The sequence below is a fragment of the Condylura cristata genome, unplaced genomic scaffold (assembly GCF_000260355.1).
Source record: "Condylura cristata isolate star-nosed mole 26May11 unplaced genomic scaffold, ConCri1.0 scaffold00018, whole genome shotgun sequence".
Taxonomy (NCBI): domain Eukaryota; kingdom Metazoa; phylum Chordata; class Mammalia; order Eulipotyphla; family Talpidae; genus Condylura; species Condylura cristata.
The window spans coordinates 5,729,731-5,749,566 of record NW_004567119.1 but is presented as its reverse complement, the minus strand read 5'-3'; the positions used below and the strand labels follow the sequence as shown (position 1 = coordinate 5,749,566).

The window sequence follows — 19,836 nt, the reverse complement described above, 5'->3', positions numbered from 1 at the left end:
GGGGAGCAGAACAGGCAGATCGACGAAGTACACTGCTGAGGGGAGCAGCGGGCGGGTCAGGAGAGGTCTGCCGTGCCCTGTGGTCACCTCCGGGGCAAGCAGGAATCGAACTCATGCGGAAGCGGCTTTAGATTCTCAGTGCTGCGCTTTAACCCACTGCGCCACCAGGGAGGACCCATACTTGTATTCTAAATGGCTGACAGCTGACCCTAAAGAGAGGTCTAAGCTTATGAAATGAGCTGTTTCAGGACTATCGGCACCCCTGACAGTGCTTCCGGGCCTGCCACTATCAACAGCCATCCCATCCGGTGGGCCCGGGCCCTGTCCTTGTCCATGAGCATCCCTGGGTGAGGCAGGTCTCTGCTCACAGAACTATTTCCTAGAAAAGCTACCAGACCAAGCCACTTGGTGCCTTCTCGGGTGTCAACACATGCTGCCCGTTGCAGTTGCTGCCTTATTGAATCAGGGTTGTCTGCTTGTGTCTCACAGGGAACAAGAGACCCACTGTTCCTGACTGGCGTCACGTTCCCATCTGAATATCCCATCTATGAGGAGACCAAAATAAAACTAACAGTCTATGATGTCAGGGATAAGTCCCACGACACTGTAAGTGCTTGTACTTATTTTCTTGCTTGGGAAAGTGGGTATGTTTTTCCAAACTCTTGGGTTCTTAAGGTGACTTGCATTTCTCAAAGAGGGTATTTGTGCTCTGTTTATGTTTGTCTTATGTTTAGGGTTTTCTGGGTTTGTTTTTCAAATGCATTCAGCTAAGTACCAAATGGTCAATTTGGTTAGGAACAAAAGCTCGCACAGATTTTCTCTTTTTCAGGAAGCTGGCTTGATCTTTTGAGTTATACTTTTGCTGTTGTTGTTTTAAAGAGTTGCTGAAGGAGTAACATTGTGGGCAGAAAGCCTGTGGAAAGATTACATAATGTTTCAGAACTTTCTAGATATTATAATTAAAGTGTATGTGTGTGTGTGTGGGGGGGAGTTGATATTGTGAGTTACTTTCATACCTTATGCTTTTACATTCTGTAAAATAGAAATTCTATCCTTCCTGAACTGTTATCCTGGCACCAAAGCAGAGAAGGAAACTGGAAGCACTAGCATGAGGGTCACCTGGTCCTCTTAAGGGCAGGTAAAGTCCCCATGGTGGTCTTTGTCCTAGATTCTTCAGTCTTCTTAAGCTTGCCTAAATTTCCCTCCACTTGAATTACTCCTCTCGGTTAGACCGGTTAGACAGTTAAGTACCAGACGCTATCTCTAGAGGCCACTCGTAAAATTCCTAGGCAAGAGAGAATGCTGTTGAGTAGACACTGGAAGGGTGAAATTTAAAGGGAATTCTCACCTGTAAATGTCTCCTGAAACCATGAATTGCTGTCTTGTTCAAGTCAGGAGAGTTATGATGGTCATGGTGAGGGACACACAGAAAACATCTGGACACCAGGTGGGCCAGTGGTTTAGGGAGAGTACAGCTGCATGTAAGGGGAGCTGCTGGACCTGCAGAAGCACCGAGGAAGTCCTCTGGGGAATGCCCACCTGAGCCTCGCTCATGGTGTTCTCTCTTGCTCCTTTTCTTCCTTTAGTGTGGCCCAATGATGTAGATAGTTAATAGAGACAGGGGGATTGTGCTCAACCCCAGAAGTCTTCTTCTTAAAATTGCATAAGATGGGTCTAGTTGAACACACAGGGTAAGTGTTGCATGGTTAGGGCAGTCTGGGCAATCGCTGAGGAGTGGCCGGTTCCACTCTCTGGACTTGGGATGTGGGAAGGGGTAATTTTTAGTGCCTCTGTTTCCTTATTTATAGCATGTGCCTCATCGGAATCTTAAAAATCACACCAGTTAATACATGTGTACTATTTGGAAGAGTAATTATTACAAGCTGATCAGCATAAGTTGCTGCCTCTGTTGCAGAGACTGTTCTGGTTGCTACCTTGTCACCCCTCATCAGCAGTAAATACCGAGTAAGAGAATGCTAAGCAGGATCTTTCTCCATATTTACTAACTGCTTTTTATCCACAAAAGGGCCTACATTTGTTATTTTGGATTTTTTTGAGGAAGAAGGGAAGATAAAAATATATTTTTTTAAGGTTTATTTATGCATACAGAACTGGGGTACAGGCCAGAGGTGCAGGGGTGGTGAGAGGCTTCACCAGAGACAGAGTGGGGAGCAGAACAGGCTGACTGATGAAGTACACTGCTGAGGGGAGCAGCGGGCGAGTCAGGAGAGGTCTGCCGTGCCATGTGGGTCACCTCCCAGGCAGGGAATCGAACCTGCACTGAAGTGTCTGTGGCTTTCTTGCAGTGCTGCGTCTTGACCCATTGCGCCACCAGGGAGGGCCAGATAAAAATATTTTAAGAGACAAAATGTTGGTTTTTAGTGGCATCCAGAAACCATTCAACCAGGTGTGGAGCAGGTTTGACGGACTGAGCACAAACCCTCCATCACAGGTTTTGGCTTCTTCTACCTGAGTAGAGAGAGAAGTGGGGGAGGGGGCAAAGTCATTAGGGTGGGAAATAAATGGTTCACGTGCAAATGGGAGGAAGCAGTGACAAAGAACCACTCAGAGCAGTGACAAAGAAATCGCCCGCGTGGCCGGGACAGCAGAGGGAACTGTATGGTTTATGCTCCTCAGAGCAAATGATGGATTCAGCCCTTCCGACAGCCCCAAGGTTTGCACAGCACAGAGGTCAGGTGAAGGCTGCAATGCAAAGAACACTGCTACAAAAGCGGAACTATTGCCCTGAACTCTTGCTTTTGTTAAATTTTAGAAATAGCAAGGTTGAAAATATTAAATGCCAAAGGTGTTTCTACCCCTTTCAACCTCTCTTAAAATGTGTATGCATTTAGTTAATATCCTGGACATAAATAATTAGCTTCCTCATTAATTATGTGTTTTTGTTGGTTTTTTTACTCTGGAAACTAATTATTTAGGGTTTTTTTTTTTTTAAAGACTTTCTTCCTTGATTGGAGGTGTTAGCACATGAAAGTATTAGATGAACTGGGATACTGCTGTGAAATAAGACTTGTGAAATGTGAACATACTTAAGAAATGCGACCAACTTTCATTTACTCAGTGCTGTTAATTAAAGCATAACCTCCTCCTTAAAATAACTAACAGTCAGCTCTGGTGATGGAAGTGTAAACAGAAGCACCAGGCATTAATACGCAATTGCCCCCATGGACTGAGTCTGAGCCTTGCCCCTTCTCTCTCCTTTCTTAAGCTTTATCGTTGGGGTGAGGGAAGGGCCAGGGAAGGTGTGGCAAGGGGTTTTAAAGCGCAGTTTATAATTATGAGCGTATAACTTAAATATTTTGAGATCATAGTACTTTCTTTTTAACGTAGACAGTTTTCAGTGGTTTATTTTACTTACTTCTCATATTCCTGTTCTTCTAGAGGAGCTGTGTCTGACTTAGGGGAGTGGGTGCACGCCTTTGCACATGCAGTCTCCACACACAACCACCAGCCGAGCACCCACATCCTTGGGGCCACCGCCCCCTTTTCCTGCTCCACCTCCCCATCCCCTTCTAGTGGTGTCAATTGTGTGCTCATATTTCTAGGGTTTGTTTTGTTTTGGTTTTGTCAGTTCCTCTTTTTTTGGTCTATTCCACCTATGGGTGAAATGATCTAGTACTTGTCTTTCTCCTCCTAACTTATTTCATCAGTGTAATCCCCTCTAGTTCCTTCAGTTCCGTCCATGTTATCACAAAAGGTAAGGTTTCTTTTTTTTATTATAGCTTATATACATATACTATACGTCATGTGTGCATATATATCACACATCTATTACACACAATTATATATGATATGTTATATGTGATAGATATATATAAATGACAAGATTTCATGTTTTATCATAGCTGATCAGCTATATATGTGATATATATATATCCATATATATTGTAAGGTATTTCCCTATACCTTGGCTATAAAACTTTCAAGTCATAAGAAATCAGATGTTTTGAAAATTAGTAAGTTATGTTCATGTTCAAGGTAATATGAATATTTGCTCTGAATAAACTTTTGATTATACTGGCTGATCTAGGACAAAGAGATCTTCCATATTGTTTGAGCACTAATTCATTGGGTCAGAGGACTAAGTTACTCGTCTTTTCCTCTTGAGTTAACTTGGAGTTAAACAGTCAGATAATGTTTTATTTTGCTTCACATTCATCTTCACACATAATTGATATTAGATATTTTTAAAAAGAAGCTATAACCTTCCATCTCCACCCTTGATACAGCTGATATCTAACGAGTATTTTTTGTGTTTCTTGAAACAACTGGGTCTAAGATTGATTCTCTTACTCAGTCGCTTCAGCAGAAACACAATTAATCATCATAAGGAAAGAGAAGAGTGTGAGTTGATTCAGAGTGACTATTGTTTCCTCATCCTTCCCACTGATTGTGGTCATTCTCCTCTGTGGCTGATGAACAGATAATGCTTGGTTGATGGGGGTAGGGTTGGAGTATAATGATAAGGTCATTATTAGAATGGCCTCTTCATTATTTTCTTCACCATGAAGATTATTTTCTCAGACTGGTTGCTCTAAGGCAACTGTTTGGTACTGAGGACTTCATGCCAAGGAAATCCAGGACTGGCACGAGAGTCCCAGTGTTAGCAGTGAAATGGGCATCTTCTCTATACTCGCTGGTCACATGCTCTATTTTAAAACTCCTGGAAATAAAAAGACATAATTAAAAGTGTTCTTAGCACTTCATTTACAGAGTTTAGCCCTAGGGATGCCAGCTGGGTATCTGTGTCTTTCAGGTGTTGCAACAAAAACTCAGAGATGGAAAAATTTGTGAAGGCTGTAAGCATCTACCTCTGTGTTTCTTTCTATTTCCTCCCATGCCAAGTGTATTTTGGAAGTTTTTACACACTAAACATTCACAGTACCCAACTGAAGACCCAACTGCAACCATTTGACTAGGCCACAAAATTGGTTTTACGTGTGGGGAAAATAGGAATTTCATATGCATTTTGCAAGACTGCATATTGACCTCATTCCTTTTGCTCTTGGTGGGACAGTAAATATTTGCTGAAACCCCAACTTGTTAGATTATTGGCTTAAAGGACAAAGTCCCTGGTTCAATAGACACTGAACATTTTTCAAGGGAGACTTTATGTCCCAAACTACTTTCAACTATCAATTACTAACAACATTTGTACCTTTGAGGAAAAAATGATCTTATCAAGACTGGATATAAATTTATCACATTTGTGTGTGTAATATGTCCAAGGCAATCAAGTACAATTTCCACGACAGAAATATCCAGTTCAGTCTTTATGTTTTTCTATGAAAAATAAAGTCATTTGACCTGGCTTTGTTTTCTACACTGACATCTTGGAAGTTTAAGTCTAAAACTACCTGTTGAGCTACCGATTCTGTGATGTTTGCCTTCCTCTCTGTGATGTATGGAAGATATATTCTGATGAATATGTGTTGCAAAGTTTTTTTTTTTGTTTGTTTGTTTTGTTTTTCTTTGGCTTGCCTCATGTTTCTTTAATGAAGTTTTTTGTTGATTAGAAATTTTTAATTATGAATAAGTCCATTTTATCTTTTTTCATTTAACATTATTATTGATTGTGCCCTAACAATGTTTTCCTTCAAAAATTTTGTGTAGTTCGTTTGACATTTATGTTTACGACATATCTCAGATTAACTTTGTGAGCACAATGAGGGTGGGATCAAGGTTATTTTCTCCACTGAATTTCACTTGTGCCTTGAGTGAAAAGTCAATAGTTTATTGATACCTGTGAGTCTGTTTCAAGTTGCTCTGTTCTGTTCCATTGATCTGCTTCTGTAGTTTCACGACAACAACATTATTGTTGTGGCTTTAATAGCAAATCCTGAATCAGGGAGTCTAAATCTCCTGTCTTTGCAAGATTCGTTCTTTTTATTGAAGTTTTTTTGTTTGCTCTTTTTTGCTTGTGTCTGTTCCAGAGACTGTCTTTTCATACAGATTATAGAACAATTTTTTCAAAAAGTTTGCTGGGATTTTGATTGGAATTATGCTGAATTTCTAAGTCAATGTAGAGTCAATGACTATTTTATCAATATCGAGTCTATTGATCTGTGTACATGGTAGGTATGATATTTATATAAGATGTTAAATTTCTATAAACATTATATTTCTGTGCAGTGTATAGGTCATATTTTTAGACTTACCTTTACATGTATTTGATATTTTGTGTGTGTGTGTGTGTGTGTGTGAGAACATTCAAGGTCTTTTTAGAAATATATTTTCTAATTCTTGCTTTTTAATAGCTAGATACACAGTTATCCTTACATACTGAGTTTGTACCCTGCAGTCTTCCTAAACTCCCACTTTAGTGCTAAAGGACTTTCTTTCTGGCAGAGTCTGTAGCTTTTTGTGAATATACAACCATGCTATCTGGAAATAATGAAAGATTTATATTTCCTTTTCCAGTCATGGTGCCTTTTATCTTTCCTTACTGCACAGACAAGGTAGGCTTTCAATATAATATTGATGGAAGTGTGACCATGGATAGCCTGGTTTTGTTCCCAATCTTAGGGGGGGCATGCTTAATTAATTTAAAAGTTCATTATTATGTATGCTCTTAATTGTGGGCTTTGTTATATTTTATAGCTACCTTGTATTAAATTGAGATTGGGAAGACTGAGAAATTTAACTTCTTTCCTTAATTATATGTCTGGGTTTATCATGAAAGATGTTGAATTTAGTTAAACAAGTTCTTGATATGAGACACTTAAATGTTTTTTCTTATTTATTCTGTTAACATAGTGAATTACACAAACACATTTTTTTGTATGTTGAACCAACCTTGGATTCCTTGCATGAGCTAGAACGCTATAGCCTTCCCCCCTCTCTCCCAAGCTTCACCCTAGATCACCAGGGAATCAGCCTCTGTTCTCTGCCATTTTATTGTTGTACCTAAGTGATGAAAATCCCAGCTCCCCACCTCCACCTCCGCCCACAACGTTCATTGACATCCTCTTCTGCATGCTGTGGAGTCCTGTGGGAAAGAGAAGGTGGATGGGTGAGACTCACTCTGAGGCTGGAGCTCTTCAGGATTCAACTCTCTCAGGCCAGGCCACATGTGCTCATTAGAGCTTATTACATAAAAATGAAACTAAAATCCTCCTTGAAAAGTTCACCATATTTCAGTGCTGACAAACTAAATAAAATGTCAATCTCTTGAAACAGATTTTATATTTGAATGATAAAAAAATATTTTTTTCTTACACATAAAAATTATAAACATATTTATCTTGGACTTTTCCCTTTGCAATAACCACATACTGGAATTTAAGTAAACATCAAGCAAATATGATAACATGATTTTTTTTCTTTTTAATTAGTAAAGATCAAATTCAAGTCCAATGGAAGTCAGTATTGTATGCTAAACTGACATGGTAGATATCCCATGCATCTTCTTTGGATGTAAAATGTGGACTACTACATGAAATAAAAGCTAAAAATGCTTAAGCCCTAAACCAAAAAGTGAAAAGCAAAAATAAAGCTTTAAAATGTTAGCGTTGATGAGACTGTGATACCTGGAGATAAAGTCTCCTCAGTCACACAAAGTTTTGCCTTTCTCTCATCTGTAACTACAGCTAGGCCACAGTTACCCATTTGCAGGGTAACAGGAGTATGAAGAATGGCCAAGCTAAAAAAACAAAAACAGCAATAAAGCCAATCGGTCGGGGGCACCACGGCTGGAGCATGGCATCTCATCAAAAACTCACGCGGCTTCTCAACTGTGGGGGAGGTTCAGTAAATGAACATAACTAGACAAATAACTGCAATATGGAAGCCCTGTGAAAGGTTTTTAAAGGTTTGAGATGGGCAAACAGATAACCGTTTGATAAAAACAGGACAACAAGAAACACATAGGTTTGGAAAAAAAAAAAAACTAAATGGTTTTTAATCCTAGGAAGAATAGCATTTGAAATGAAAACTCATGAGTATGTAGACCAGTAAACTGGAGACAGTGAATTTTCTGAAGGTAATCAACTGGATTGTCAAGGTTTAGGCCTCAGATTAACAGGAACAATGTTAGACTAATGTTTAATTTCAGAATTAAGAGAATCGCTTTAGGAGACACTTTCTACAAATGAATCATTGCTTGACAGGGAGAGTGTCACAAGTCAAAGCACCATTACTGTGTGGTTGGGTTTTGATGATAAACTTTTTTTTCACATGAAAAGTCTTAACTGGTTTCTGTGGAAGATTCTCCTCTTCCAACTGCTCAGCCAGGGGTGACAACAGCCATGAGTATTTTCCCCTCCGGGAAGGGTCTGTTACTCTCTGGATTTCATTTCATTTTGTGTCACTTGAACTCCGGGCTCTGTGACACTGTAGTGCGTCTGACTTCTTGGTGCTGGCATGGAGGAGAGTCTCTAGCATCTTAACCAGAGCAGAAATGCTGCAAATTTACGATCTTCCTGTAGCATCTCGCTGCCCCTGCATACTTGCATTTCCACCTCTATCTTTTATTTCCCCTTCTCTGTAATTTGCATATCCAGTGCTTTACACTCCAGGCTGCTTTTTGTTTTGCTTTTCTCTTCTGTCATATACCTGTTTTCTCCTTGAGCTCCCTGCCTCCACCTGCAGTCCCTTAGAGCTTGCTCAGGGGTGTCCTCTGGCTTTGGTTTTTGCTTGAGCTTCCACAACAGAGGATAAGTCTTTCACTGAAATCTCCTCACATTCCAGAAGAAAATAATGATGTTCATGTGGAGAACCTCTGACTTTTTGACAGTGAAATCAGAAAATTAATTTGCTCGTGAAAATAAACTTAAAGCTTGTGGCCGTTGCTGAGTGACCACTGGACTGTAGGAGCCGTGTCCTTATTTCATGGAAATCAGCCCAACTGTTGTTTCAGTATGGTCATCCTTGGCTGTCCATGAACCTGTGAATCATAGAAGCATTACTTAAGCGGGTTTAAAAATTCGCCTGGCCCCTCACAACGTTGTGGTGGCACAACGGGTTAGGACACAGCACTGCAAGCTAGCCGCAGCCGCTTCATTGCAAGTCCTATCCTGGGGCCTTGGAGGTGACCCACATCGTGCAGCAGACCTCTCCTGACCCGCCCACTGTTCCCCTCAGCAGTGTGCTTTTTTGATCTGCCTGTTTTGCTCCCCACTGTGTGTCTGGTGGGTTCTCTCACTGCCCCCGCACCTCTGGCTTGTACCCAGTTCGGTATGCATAAATAAATAAATCTTTAAAAAATAAATAAGTAAATAAACCACAAATGCCCTTAAATATAATCATGTGTTGTGTTTGTAGTTCAGCAACACATAAATGTGTATGACTATCAGAAGTCTGTAGAAAAAGAAGGAGAATAAATGGGGTAGAGGGAACGGAGAAGAAGAAAGTCAATGAGGAGGGGAGAGAAAAGGAATGAAAACGAGAGAGAGAAGTTATAGTATAATAGAAGTTAATGAATTTTCAGAAAGAGTTCTGTAGTTTTAATGAAATAAAATAAGAGTAGCTTGAAAAGAGGAGCACCATTCCCATTACTTCTGAACGCAGCGCGACACCATGAAAGCAGGGGCCACGTTTAGTGCCGCAGGGGCGGGGAGGTTGTTAATAATTCCGGATGGGAGGGGACTGCTGTGAAGGGGGCAGCCTGGAAAATGCTGGTGGGCGGAGGGCAGCGGCTCCCCTGACTGGGTTCTGTCAGGGAACCTGCAGGCTGTGAAGGCAGCAAACAAAGGCCGCCAAGACCAAGCAGACGTGGACGGCACGGTGTTCAGCAGCTCGTGTCACTGGGCGAGCGCAGCTTACCTTACACCTGTGAGGATGGTTTTTAATGGCTAAAACCAGAAATGAGTGCTGGGGTGGGGAGGATGTGGGGAGAAGGAAACGTTGTACACTGGCAGGGATATAAATCGCTGCAGCCGTTATGGAAAGCAAATTGACAGCCCCTTGATAATTTAAAATGGAAATTCCATACAATCCAATGGTCTCACGTCTGGGTATTTATCCCAGAGTACAAGGACACCAACTGAGAGAAGGATATGCATTCCTACATTCCTTGCCACATATTCATAATAACTCAGAGAAACAACCTAAGTGCCACATGTGTGGCTTAAGAAGATGTCATATCAGTGAATACAACTCAGCTATAAAAAAGATGGCATCCCTTCATTTGTAACCAAACGAATAGACCTAGAAGATACCATGCTAAGACCAGTAAGTCAGATGGAGCAAGACAGACACTGGATGATTGTACTCATCATTGGTAGATAAAAAAGGATGTACGAACAGGGCAAAATCAAACTCTTGGGCTATGAGAACAGAGGAGCGGTTACCAGAAGGGAAGGAGGAAGGCCAGTGGGTAAAGTGGGTAAAGGGGTCAACTAACAGTGTGTTGAAGGATGGACACTAGAACTTTGATGGCAAACACAAGGCAGCAGACACAGATGTTAATCTGTAATACTGCGCGCCGAAACTTCATAATATTCTCAACCATTGTTGCTTTAGTCGAATACATGGGGGTGGGGTGGGGGAGAGAAGAAAAGAAAACCACCAAGTTCAAATGGAGCAGCAGAGGAAGAAAATGGCCATCATTTGCGATACCTGAAGACACCCAAGGACCTGCAGTGGCAAATCAGAGCCTCGCTGGGGTGCTGTCAGGGTCATGCACAACGCTGGAACTCATGCTCCCAAGCAGAGGGAGGCACCTTCTTTTTACCTGCTAACAGCCATCAGAGTTATGATAGCTGGCCCCTGAGGCTTATGAGTCTGGCTTGGCTCCAGAACTACGAGAGGGCTGATTGCTACTCGAACGTGTCACCCTTGTCTCTGGGATATTCACCTCAATCTTAGGATTTTCAACAATCCTCCAGTTGTTGCCACTTGCCTGGTCCCAAAGGCGAAAGGCACCTGCCTGCCAGTCCCTCTTCCACAGAGCGGCGTTTCTGATGCAGCTGTGGGGGCAGCTGGAAGCCTGGGCTGAGGGTTGAGACGAGAGGAGTCTGCCATGGACATCAGGACACGCGTCTGGCCTCAGCTTCCCTTCCTGCTCAGTTTTGCAAAGCTGAAATGTGATGTGTTGCCAAAACATTTCTTCTGATTAGAAAGGCACAGAAACTAGTGATTTAAAAGGTTAGTCGGCTTTGGCTAGGAATAGCTTTTAATTACTGTAAGTTTATATACGCTGCACAGTGGGAACAAAAGGAAATTCTACAGAAACATAGGCTTTCCTTAGAGTCATTTGAATGGAATGATAATTACCACAAGGTTTAGGCTGGTATTTAAATTCACGTGAAAATTATTTTTATACTCACTGAGAAAAGCCGTGTATACCCAGAAGGTGATGTCACTTTCTGAAGAATGTTCAGGGGCATCTGTTTCCACATCGCAAAGATTCTCTTCACACGTTGCCAGCAGGCAGATTACTCAGTTTCTTGGCATTAAGTCAAGCTATCTTTCAGACGTGCTTCAGAGAGGCTGGAACGAGGTGATGAGGTGGCCCATCACCTTTATATCCTGTCCCAAGGAATTTGGTGTGTCAATTCTGCAAGATGTTGCTCTTTTGCAGAAAAATAGGATCAGGGTTTTCGTTACCCATGACAGAGAGCAGCTTTTAGAAGCCATTGTGATCAAACAGGGGGTCGACAGGAATGGTAACATTTTTAAATAATAGGCTGATGTTATTGAACTGCCTTTTTTTTTTTTTTTTTTAGTGAAAGCCTGATAGTCATATCAAGAGTTGTGGAATATAAGTGAGCAGTTTCCCAGAAAATATAAACATCAGTTCAACCACCAAAACTGTCCTCCTTGTCCCATGCATGGGATTTAAAACAACTGTCACAACGACACCGTTTGCTTTCATCCCTGCATTTAAGATGAGGCTAGGAGAAATGTGTGTGATGGCTTGCTCTGACCCCAGAGCCAGAAGGAAACTGAGACTGCACATTAGAAAGTTTAGACAGGTGGCATGCATGAATGCACACACAGAGTTTTAAATAAGGGTGTGCACGGAGTAAAATCCACATTTGTGTATGTGTGTATGCTACGTGAGGCCTCAGGCTTAATTCCGGGATCAAGTTTGTTTGTAAGCAAAAATACCCTTAGGATCACGTTACTATTCAGAGACATTTTGTTCTCTCTGTAAAGACAACCACTTCAGTTGGTGTGGCTTCCGGGCAGAGGCACATCTTTCAGATTCTGCTTTATTGCCTTTCTCATTCTGCTTCCCTACACATCTGGGCAATAAATAACTGCTTTCCCTTGACTTTTGTTGCTTTGGTTTTGAACTTGCTACCTAACAAGTATCTGAGAAAAGATGATCCGAACTGCAGTTGAACTGTTACACGAGCCCGGGAGAGGCATTGGAAAATCCCAAAGGTTTTTGGATGCAGGAGCAAAGGTCCTGAACCTGGGAAACTCAGGCAGGGACACTGTCAGGCTTGGATGAGGGATATGGCTGTGTTCCCTCCCGGATTCTGGCTCAGCGGTGATGAGACTGAAGAACAGTAAGAGCATGCCATTGAGAGCTAGAAGCTCTCATCTCAGGGCTTCTCCTTAGTCATGTGACTTTTAACAAATTATCTTTCAGGGGCTTGATTTTCTGGGGTCGTGATTTCCCCAGCTCTACAGTGAAGAACCAGGGATGCGCTCTACAGCAGGACAGAAAACAGGTTCACCCACTTCAGAGTGTTTGGGGTGCTTTAGGATGTAACCGAGATGCAGGCATCGACGGGGGTCACTGCTGGCATTATCCTTGCACATCGGGGTGTCCTTGCAGAGTGCTTCTGGTGTGTTTGCAAGAGAAGCACCTATGATGTCACAGTGTCAGACTCTTTGAAGTTGAGCATATTCCCAATCAATCAATCTCTCTTGGTATCCCAGCTGTGTCCATGGTTCTGACCAGGGGGCTGGTAGCCGCTGCAGGCACGAGGCAGGGATGCCAAGAGCCATTTCCCTTTGAACCATAGGAATAGTGATGACTAAGAATCTACTTTCAAGAAAAGTTTATTTTCTCTGTTTTTATTTTAGTGGATCATTGATCAAATAGCCACATCCTGATACTCCAGCATTCATTTCTTGAATATACTTTCCAGAAGGGGAGAGAAACTTCAAAAAGCAGGCCCACGTTTTCCATCATAAGTCATCCTGATACCTGATTCTCATCTTCCAACTTGGGCCACAAACAGCAGGGTGTTCATCTGTCTACTTTTGAAACCACACCTAAGACAGAGCAGGAGAGAAAAACACCCTCTCCGTTAAGACCCACTTCTTCAAACCACACTTACACCCCATGGGCTGAGCATTGAGGCACTGTTCCTTGTTTTTGCTCTTAAATCTGATTTACCATCCAGCTGGATTTTTGAGACAGTTATCAAACTACCCCAAATGAAAGACTTTTGTAGGATTCTGTGACCTTGGAGAGAGCAGACTGGAGTAGCAGCTAATAGAGAGTTCTTTCTGACCTTCCTCCCAGTCCTATTTTGCTTTCTTTCTAATGGCATTTGTTAAACAAAAGATAAACAGTATATTCCCCCTCGAGCCTCAGGAAATGCACAACTGCTTCTGGAGATGAGACTGAGGGAACTTCTGAGGCCATAGTCTCCTAAAAATTATGAAAACCACATTTATGGGAAACATTGCTTAACCATTTAGATTCTCAGAAACATCAAAGATAAAAGTAAAGACTGAAGTGTCACTAATTAATTAAACTTCAGGTCAGAGCATAAGTGCTATTACTGGTTGGCAGGTTAAAGAAGAGAATTATGTTATTTTACAGCTACACATATCACTTTATTTTTTTTTATCAGCAGTGCCAATTCTATTTGAGACTTCCCAGAAAATAAAGAACAAGTAAATGACATTAAACTCAATAATTGCAAATAATTTGTGGCTATAAGATTACATTTGTTCCTTCTACTTCCTGCTGTAAATACAGGGACCTGTTATGTTAGGGACCTGGACACCATATCATTTTTTTTTCTGTATTGGGACATGCAAAAATGAAGCAAGTTTGAAATGACCTTTAATAAGGCAATTAGCTATAGGATTTGGAATAAAAATTTGGAAAGACATCTTTGAAGCAATCTTTGAGAATCAAAAAAGAAAAATAGGAGAGAATGATCAAAGTCAGAACCTTGAGAAATAATGACAGTTGGAGAATGAAAGATGACCGGGTCCCAATAAAAGATGAACAATCTCAAATAATTACAGTAGAAAAAAATCCCAGAGAAATAACATGTTATTTTTCCACAGCTAAAATGTGGAGAAATTGAAATCCAAGTGCACTGTGGGTGAGAAAATGAAATGGTAAAACAGCTATGGAAAATAATAGTTTCCTAAAAAATGAAAAAAGGAATCACCATATGATCCAGCCATCCCACTTCTGGATTTTAACGGATTTTTCACACTCATGTTCAAATCAGTGCTATTCACTGTAGCCAGAGGTGAAGCAACCCAAATATCTGTGGATGGATGAATGGACAGACAATATCTGATTGATAGGCTATGGTAGAATATTACTCAACCATAAAAAGGAGAGAAACCGTCACCAACTAGTTCATGAAGCTTGGGGATATCATGTTAAGTGAAGTAAGTCAGTCCCGAAAAGACACATACAATGGTTGGCCATTTGCGAAGTATTAGAACATCAAATTCATAGAAAGGGAAAGTAGAATGCAGCTATTGGGGCCGAGGGAAGGGGAGTGTTTCAGTGAGTATAGAGTATGATGCAAGTTTTGCAAGATGAAAATGTATTGGATCTCTGTTTCACAAATGTACTTAACACTGCTGGACCATGCACTTTAAAATGGTTAAGGTGATACAATATGTTATGTGTATTTTTAACCACAATTTTACAAAAACAACCTGAGTTTTCTGCTTTGGCAGATTTGGGCTGCATGCTACAAAGTTGAGTTTCTAAGGTGCTCCTAACTGATGTTGCTCTGCTGGCCAGCTGGCCCTAGCTGGAGTCGGTGATGTCACCTCACACCCCCTCTCTGCGCTGGTCCTTCGTTTCTGTGACCAGCTGTCCTTCAGAGGGTGAATTCCTGAGCAGGAAAGGTTGGTTTGTTTTTATATCCCCAGGTTCTAGCCCACTGTTTGTTCCTGAATAAATTTCTGTTGAATAAATAGAAAAGATAGAAAAAAAAGATAAAGAGCATTAAATGGGAGGTGTGTGTCGGGGGGGGGGCAGGGGGTTGGAATTGAAGGGAGTCAGCCCGTCTGGGGAGCCAAATTAGGGGAGAGTTAATATGGAGGTGGAGTTCCATATTGCCTAGATCTACAAAGTCATCACAGAAGATGACAAAGAGCCTGATGAGTTTAAGGTTTAGGAGGTCACATGCCTCTCAGGAAGTAGCTAGGGGCTGAGAAGATGCTAGAACCCAAGGAATTAAGGAATCAGTAAAAGCTGAGCTGGTAAAGACCAGGCAGATAAAAAGGGAAGAAATGTCCCAGAGAAGAACATAGAGAAAGGTGTTTTTAGGGTAGGGTAAGTTTGAGCACATTCGTAGAGAAGATCTGGATCTCCTAAGCAAACTTAGGGAGTCCCCAGGAATTCTGGGGTGCTGGATAGTGAGGGTTCCAGAATAAAAAGCTAGAGATTTCCTGATAATTTGTTTTACTTTTGCTAAAAGCTCCTGATTTTTTATTTTATTTTAAAATCATTCTGCAGTGGTATTGAATCAGTTTACCGAATTAGAAATAATGAAATGCTGCCCTGAACTGTTATCACAAGCATATAACTGGACTTGAGAATAATGTTTTAGGGCATGTTTGGAGATTGTATTGGGAAAAAAGTATACTGTGTAAAAATCATGAGCAATATGATTTCCTTAAGAAAGATCAGGAGATAGGTGTTTCCTAATGATTTCCTAATATTTATAATGGTGTAAATAATAGGATTGTTTTAACTACTTTACTAGAAATCCAAAATAATGACGATCAAGAGAATAATGAGGAATAATAAGATAAAGAATATAATAATGGGCCCTTCCTGGTGGCGCAACGGGTTAAAGCACTGCACTAAGAAACTTAAGCCACTTCCGCATGAGTTTGATCCCTGCCTGCCCCGGAGGTGACCACATGGCGAGGCAGACCTCTCCTGACCCGCCCGCTGCTCCCCTCAGCAGTGTACTTCTTCGATCTGCCTGTTCTGCTCCCCGCTCTGTCCCTGGTGAAGCCTCTCACCCTCCACATCTCTGGCCTATACCCCAGTTCTGTACGAATAAATAAATAAATCTTTAAAAAAAAAAGAATATAATAATGTGGAAGAATAAGATGAAGAGTATATTGGAACTGACATTCAGTTATAGCTTCTGTTCTTACCTCTCTTACATTCTCCAAAGTAGCTTGAGATGGAAACTCCCATTGCTTTGGGGGAACATTTTCCTTATTCTGCATCTTCAAAAATGTTTACCCAGATGAGTTTTACTAAGAAACCCAGGTCAGTGGAAAAGTTATTAGGAGAAATGTTAGCTTGAAAATGAAAAATGCATCATTGCTTATCACAAAGTCTGACATTGTGGTTAAGGTTGTGAGCGAGGGTCTCTCGCCAGGCCCGGCGTGTGGGTTCTGTACGCACGGGCCAGCACTGAACCATTCAGCAGCCAAGTAGAGGTGATGAGGGTAAATATGATGGCAGCAAGAGGCTACGGGATGAGGGCAACGAGGGGATAGTTGACAAGTTTTTGGTGTTGAGTCCAAACGCAGTAGCCACTCGCCACTCACCAGTTGCTGCTACGCTGAACATGACTACAGAGTGTTTCCGTACCTTTTAGCACCATAATTAATTTGGGAAAAGTAGTTTTGTTTGTTTTAATGACCCTGCAGAAAGGATCTCAAGTGGGGATATGACAAAAATTAACATGTCCTAAATGATGCTTTACCTTATATATTTATGTTTCCGAAGGTTTAATTTATATTTTAAATATGTGATCACCATCATTCCTAGCATTAGAAAAGCCATTTTAAAATCACATGCTTACATATTGGCTCTTTTAATCTTCACAAGATAGTGTTGTTATCAGCTCCATTTTCCAGATGAGAAAATTGAGGCATAGAAAGAGACAAAATTCCTAAGTAGAAGGACTTGGATATGAGCCAGGACATTAAGTTTCAGCAGCTGCGTTCCTTCTAATCACTGTGCTTTAAATGACTGTAAAGAACAACGTAAATAATAGTTTTTGTCTAGATATCCTACTATATTTTACCAGGAGAGTGTTTGGATTGTATATTTTAGATCTCAAAGGGAGCGATTCTAGCAATTTCACTAAAATGTGTTTTTCTCTAAGTATTTCAGATTTATGATCTTGGGTTTTCAGAACCTTAAAAGGTCAGGCGTTGTTTCTCTATTCATCTTTTCAAACACTTTCTGCTTTATGAAAGGGCACCAATCTATTCAATATAGATGCAAAAATAGAATTTATGACACATACAGGTCTTGGCTCTTCAATCAGAGCTCTTTCCACTCTGCTGTGTAACAGAAAGTCAGATTTTCAAAATAGTAATTGTTAGAGCCTGCAGCTATTTGAGACTGATCCCTGTTTTGGCAACAAAAAGAAATGATTCAGTTGAAAACACTCTGTATTTCAAGTCCAAAAGACAAGTGCACTGTTTGCCTTTGTGTTTGCGTACTTGCTGGTCGGCAGAGGCGGGGATGCGTGCGTCCTTGGTTCAGGGCTCAGACTGAGATGGGGTCCACTCGGACCATGGTGTGAGCTACTCTTTGTGGGGCTACCAGGCAGCAGGGGCAGCCGGTAAAGGTACTCGGGATTTGTTTCAAATACTGGGAGACTGAGCTGCTATTTCTTCCTGGAGAGCAGACACTTCGCTGATGGAGGCGTGGAAAGGAAGTCGCCCACCCTATATTTTGTCCCCGAGAATGTGTCAAGCTGCTCGGTCAGAGGCACATATCCCTACCAGGAAGTCACATTAGGAAGGAAATGAGGACTTGGGAAGCGAAACCTGACCATCATTGAAATGCTTCTCCAGCTTCTCTTGACTTTTCTACGGCAGAGCGAAAGCCACGGGATATTTGCTGCCTTTATTATATCTTTTAATCTTTTCTTCAATGCACAGTATTAGATTTTGTAGATAGAAGACTTGCGGAATCTATTCAGAGTCTGAGCTACTTTTATCACAGTGATTTATTTTTAAGGAAAATCTGAAAGAGATTTAGAAATCTGGACGAGCTCCAAGGGGCTCATTGTGTGAAGGTTATTGTGCTTCACGAGAATGACTCATTCCTCAAAGCATACTGTAGCCGGGCATTGTCTCAGTCTGGTCACTGAGTATTATCTGGAACATGGATATAGGGTGTGAGGAACACACTTGGGTTTGAATATGGATTGTCTCCAACCCAGTTAACCCTGGGTGTCAAGTTTTCTCATTTATAAAGGGAAGAATAAATAAAAAATGGATGTAAATTCCAAGACTGCCAAAGCAATCTCTCTTTCTCTTCCTAAGTCTCCTTGGCATGTGACCTAAGCCATGCCAAGAGACATTCCTTGATCTGCCAGGCTTTACTTTGCCCTGGACACCTTGGGGGGAGAACCTCACCTCATCTCTTAGGGTCTTATTGTCTATTGGGAAGAACCTGTCTGGAATGTGGCCAACAGGGGAAAAACCAGAGCCCCAAGGATCCAGCTGTTTTAGCACACGGATACAGGTGTACCCAAAACAGGTGTCAGCCTTGGAGACTGTAGGTGAGCGGGCAAATGCCAGCATTCCTTACTCTCTTTAATCTTTTCCCCTCTCACATCCTTTTCTCTCTCCCACCTCCTTTCCCTCCTTTGAGCCTCCTTCACCCCTCTCCCACCAGCCCCACTTCCCTCCCCCTCCATCTCCTGCTCCCTCTCCTCACTCACTGTGGCCTGTGGAGAAACAGCCAGCCTCCTCAGCCTGATGTCCACATCTCTTGTCGAAGTGACCCCGGTTTTCACTCAGCCAGGCCCCTTCACCCTCCTCCACTCCCCCGGAGTCCTGTATCCCCCCAAGTTTTTCTGGATAATTGGACAGTGCATCCTCTCTCAGTTCCTCTGCAGCTCTGTTTCCCTTTCATCAGCTTTGTCCTTATACGCTTTTCCTGTGTACTTCCCTAGAGAAGCAGCCTCTGGTGTTTTCTTCCATTAATCCTCTGATCCCATAGGATTTGTGCAAACATATATATTCCAGCAGTTCCTTGGGTAGCTTGGACATTTTGTTTCTTGCAAGACTTTTAAATTACAGGCAGATTCGTTTAGCACTGTGTAGCCAGGTAGATTCATTTAGCACTGTGTAGCCTCGCTGTCTCTCAGCTATGTGATTTTTGAATGAACAAACAGATGAATGGTGACACCTTTCTGTCTTATAAATGGTGACACACTATCCAGAATATGAAGGGAAAAGACATTAATTACTGATATGTCGTGATGGAGGGAATAGGGATGTCATTGTCAGAGTGCTGAACACTAGAAAGAAAGGCATTAATACTCGGTTTTGGAGACACTGAATTTAAGTTGATGGTACACTTGAAAATGCCGGAATTTCATGAAAGGGTTTGGAATTAGAGATACAGAGGAGAATTATCACTTGATGCCAAATCATTTATAAGTTTACTTATGATTTTATTTTACAATGTGAGCTGGAAGGTGAAAATAATTAGCTGTTTTGACTCTAGAAACAAGGAGAGTAACATTTGTGCTAGTCCTGAAAATAGTTAAAATACTTCACTTTGTGTATATAAATGATGTTTGTTGTTTGTTTCTTGGAGTACTGGTGTGGTTGCAAGGCAGGATGGTTTAGTCTGAGTTACGCAGACCATGGTGAGCTGTTTGTTTGTTAACTTGTATCTTAACTTGGGGGGCAGGAAGGAAATGGGGCTGGGTA

At 41.5% G+C, this 19,836-nt stretch overlaps 1 protein-coding gene across 5 annotated transcripts in view; it reads left to right on the top strand.

Moving 5' to 3' along the window:
- Positions 1-19,836, top strand: part of INPP4B (inositol polyphosphate-4-phosphatase, type II, 105kDa) — a 458,439-nt gene that overhangs the window by 197,783 nt on the left and 240,820 nt on the right. For all 5 annotated transcript variants that reach the window (XM_004685297.2, XM_012726889.1, XM_012726886.1 and 2 more), the window contains exon 7: positions 490-606. In XM_004685297.2, coding sequence (XP_004685354.1) covers positions 490-606 — 117 coding nt within the window. The remainder of the gene's footprint in view (positions 1-489; positions 607-19,836) is intronic.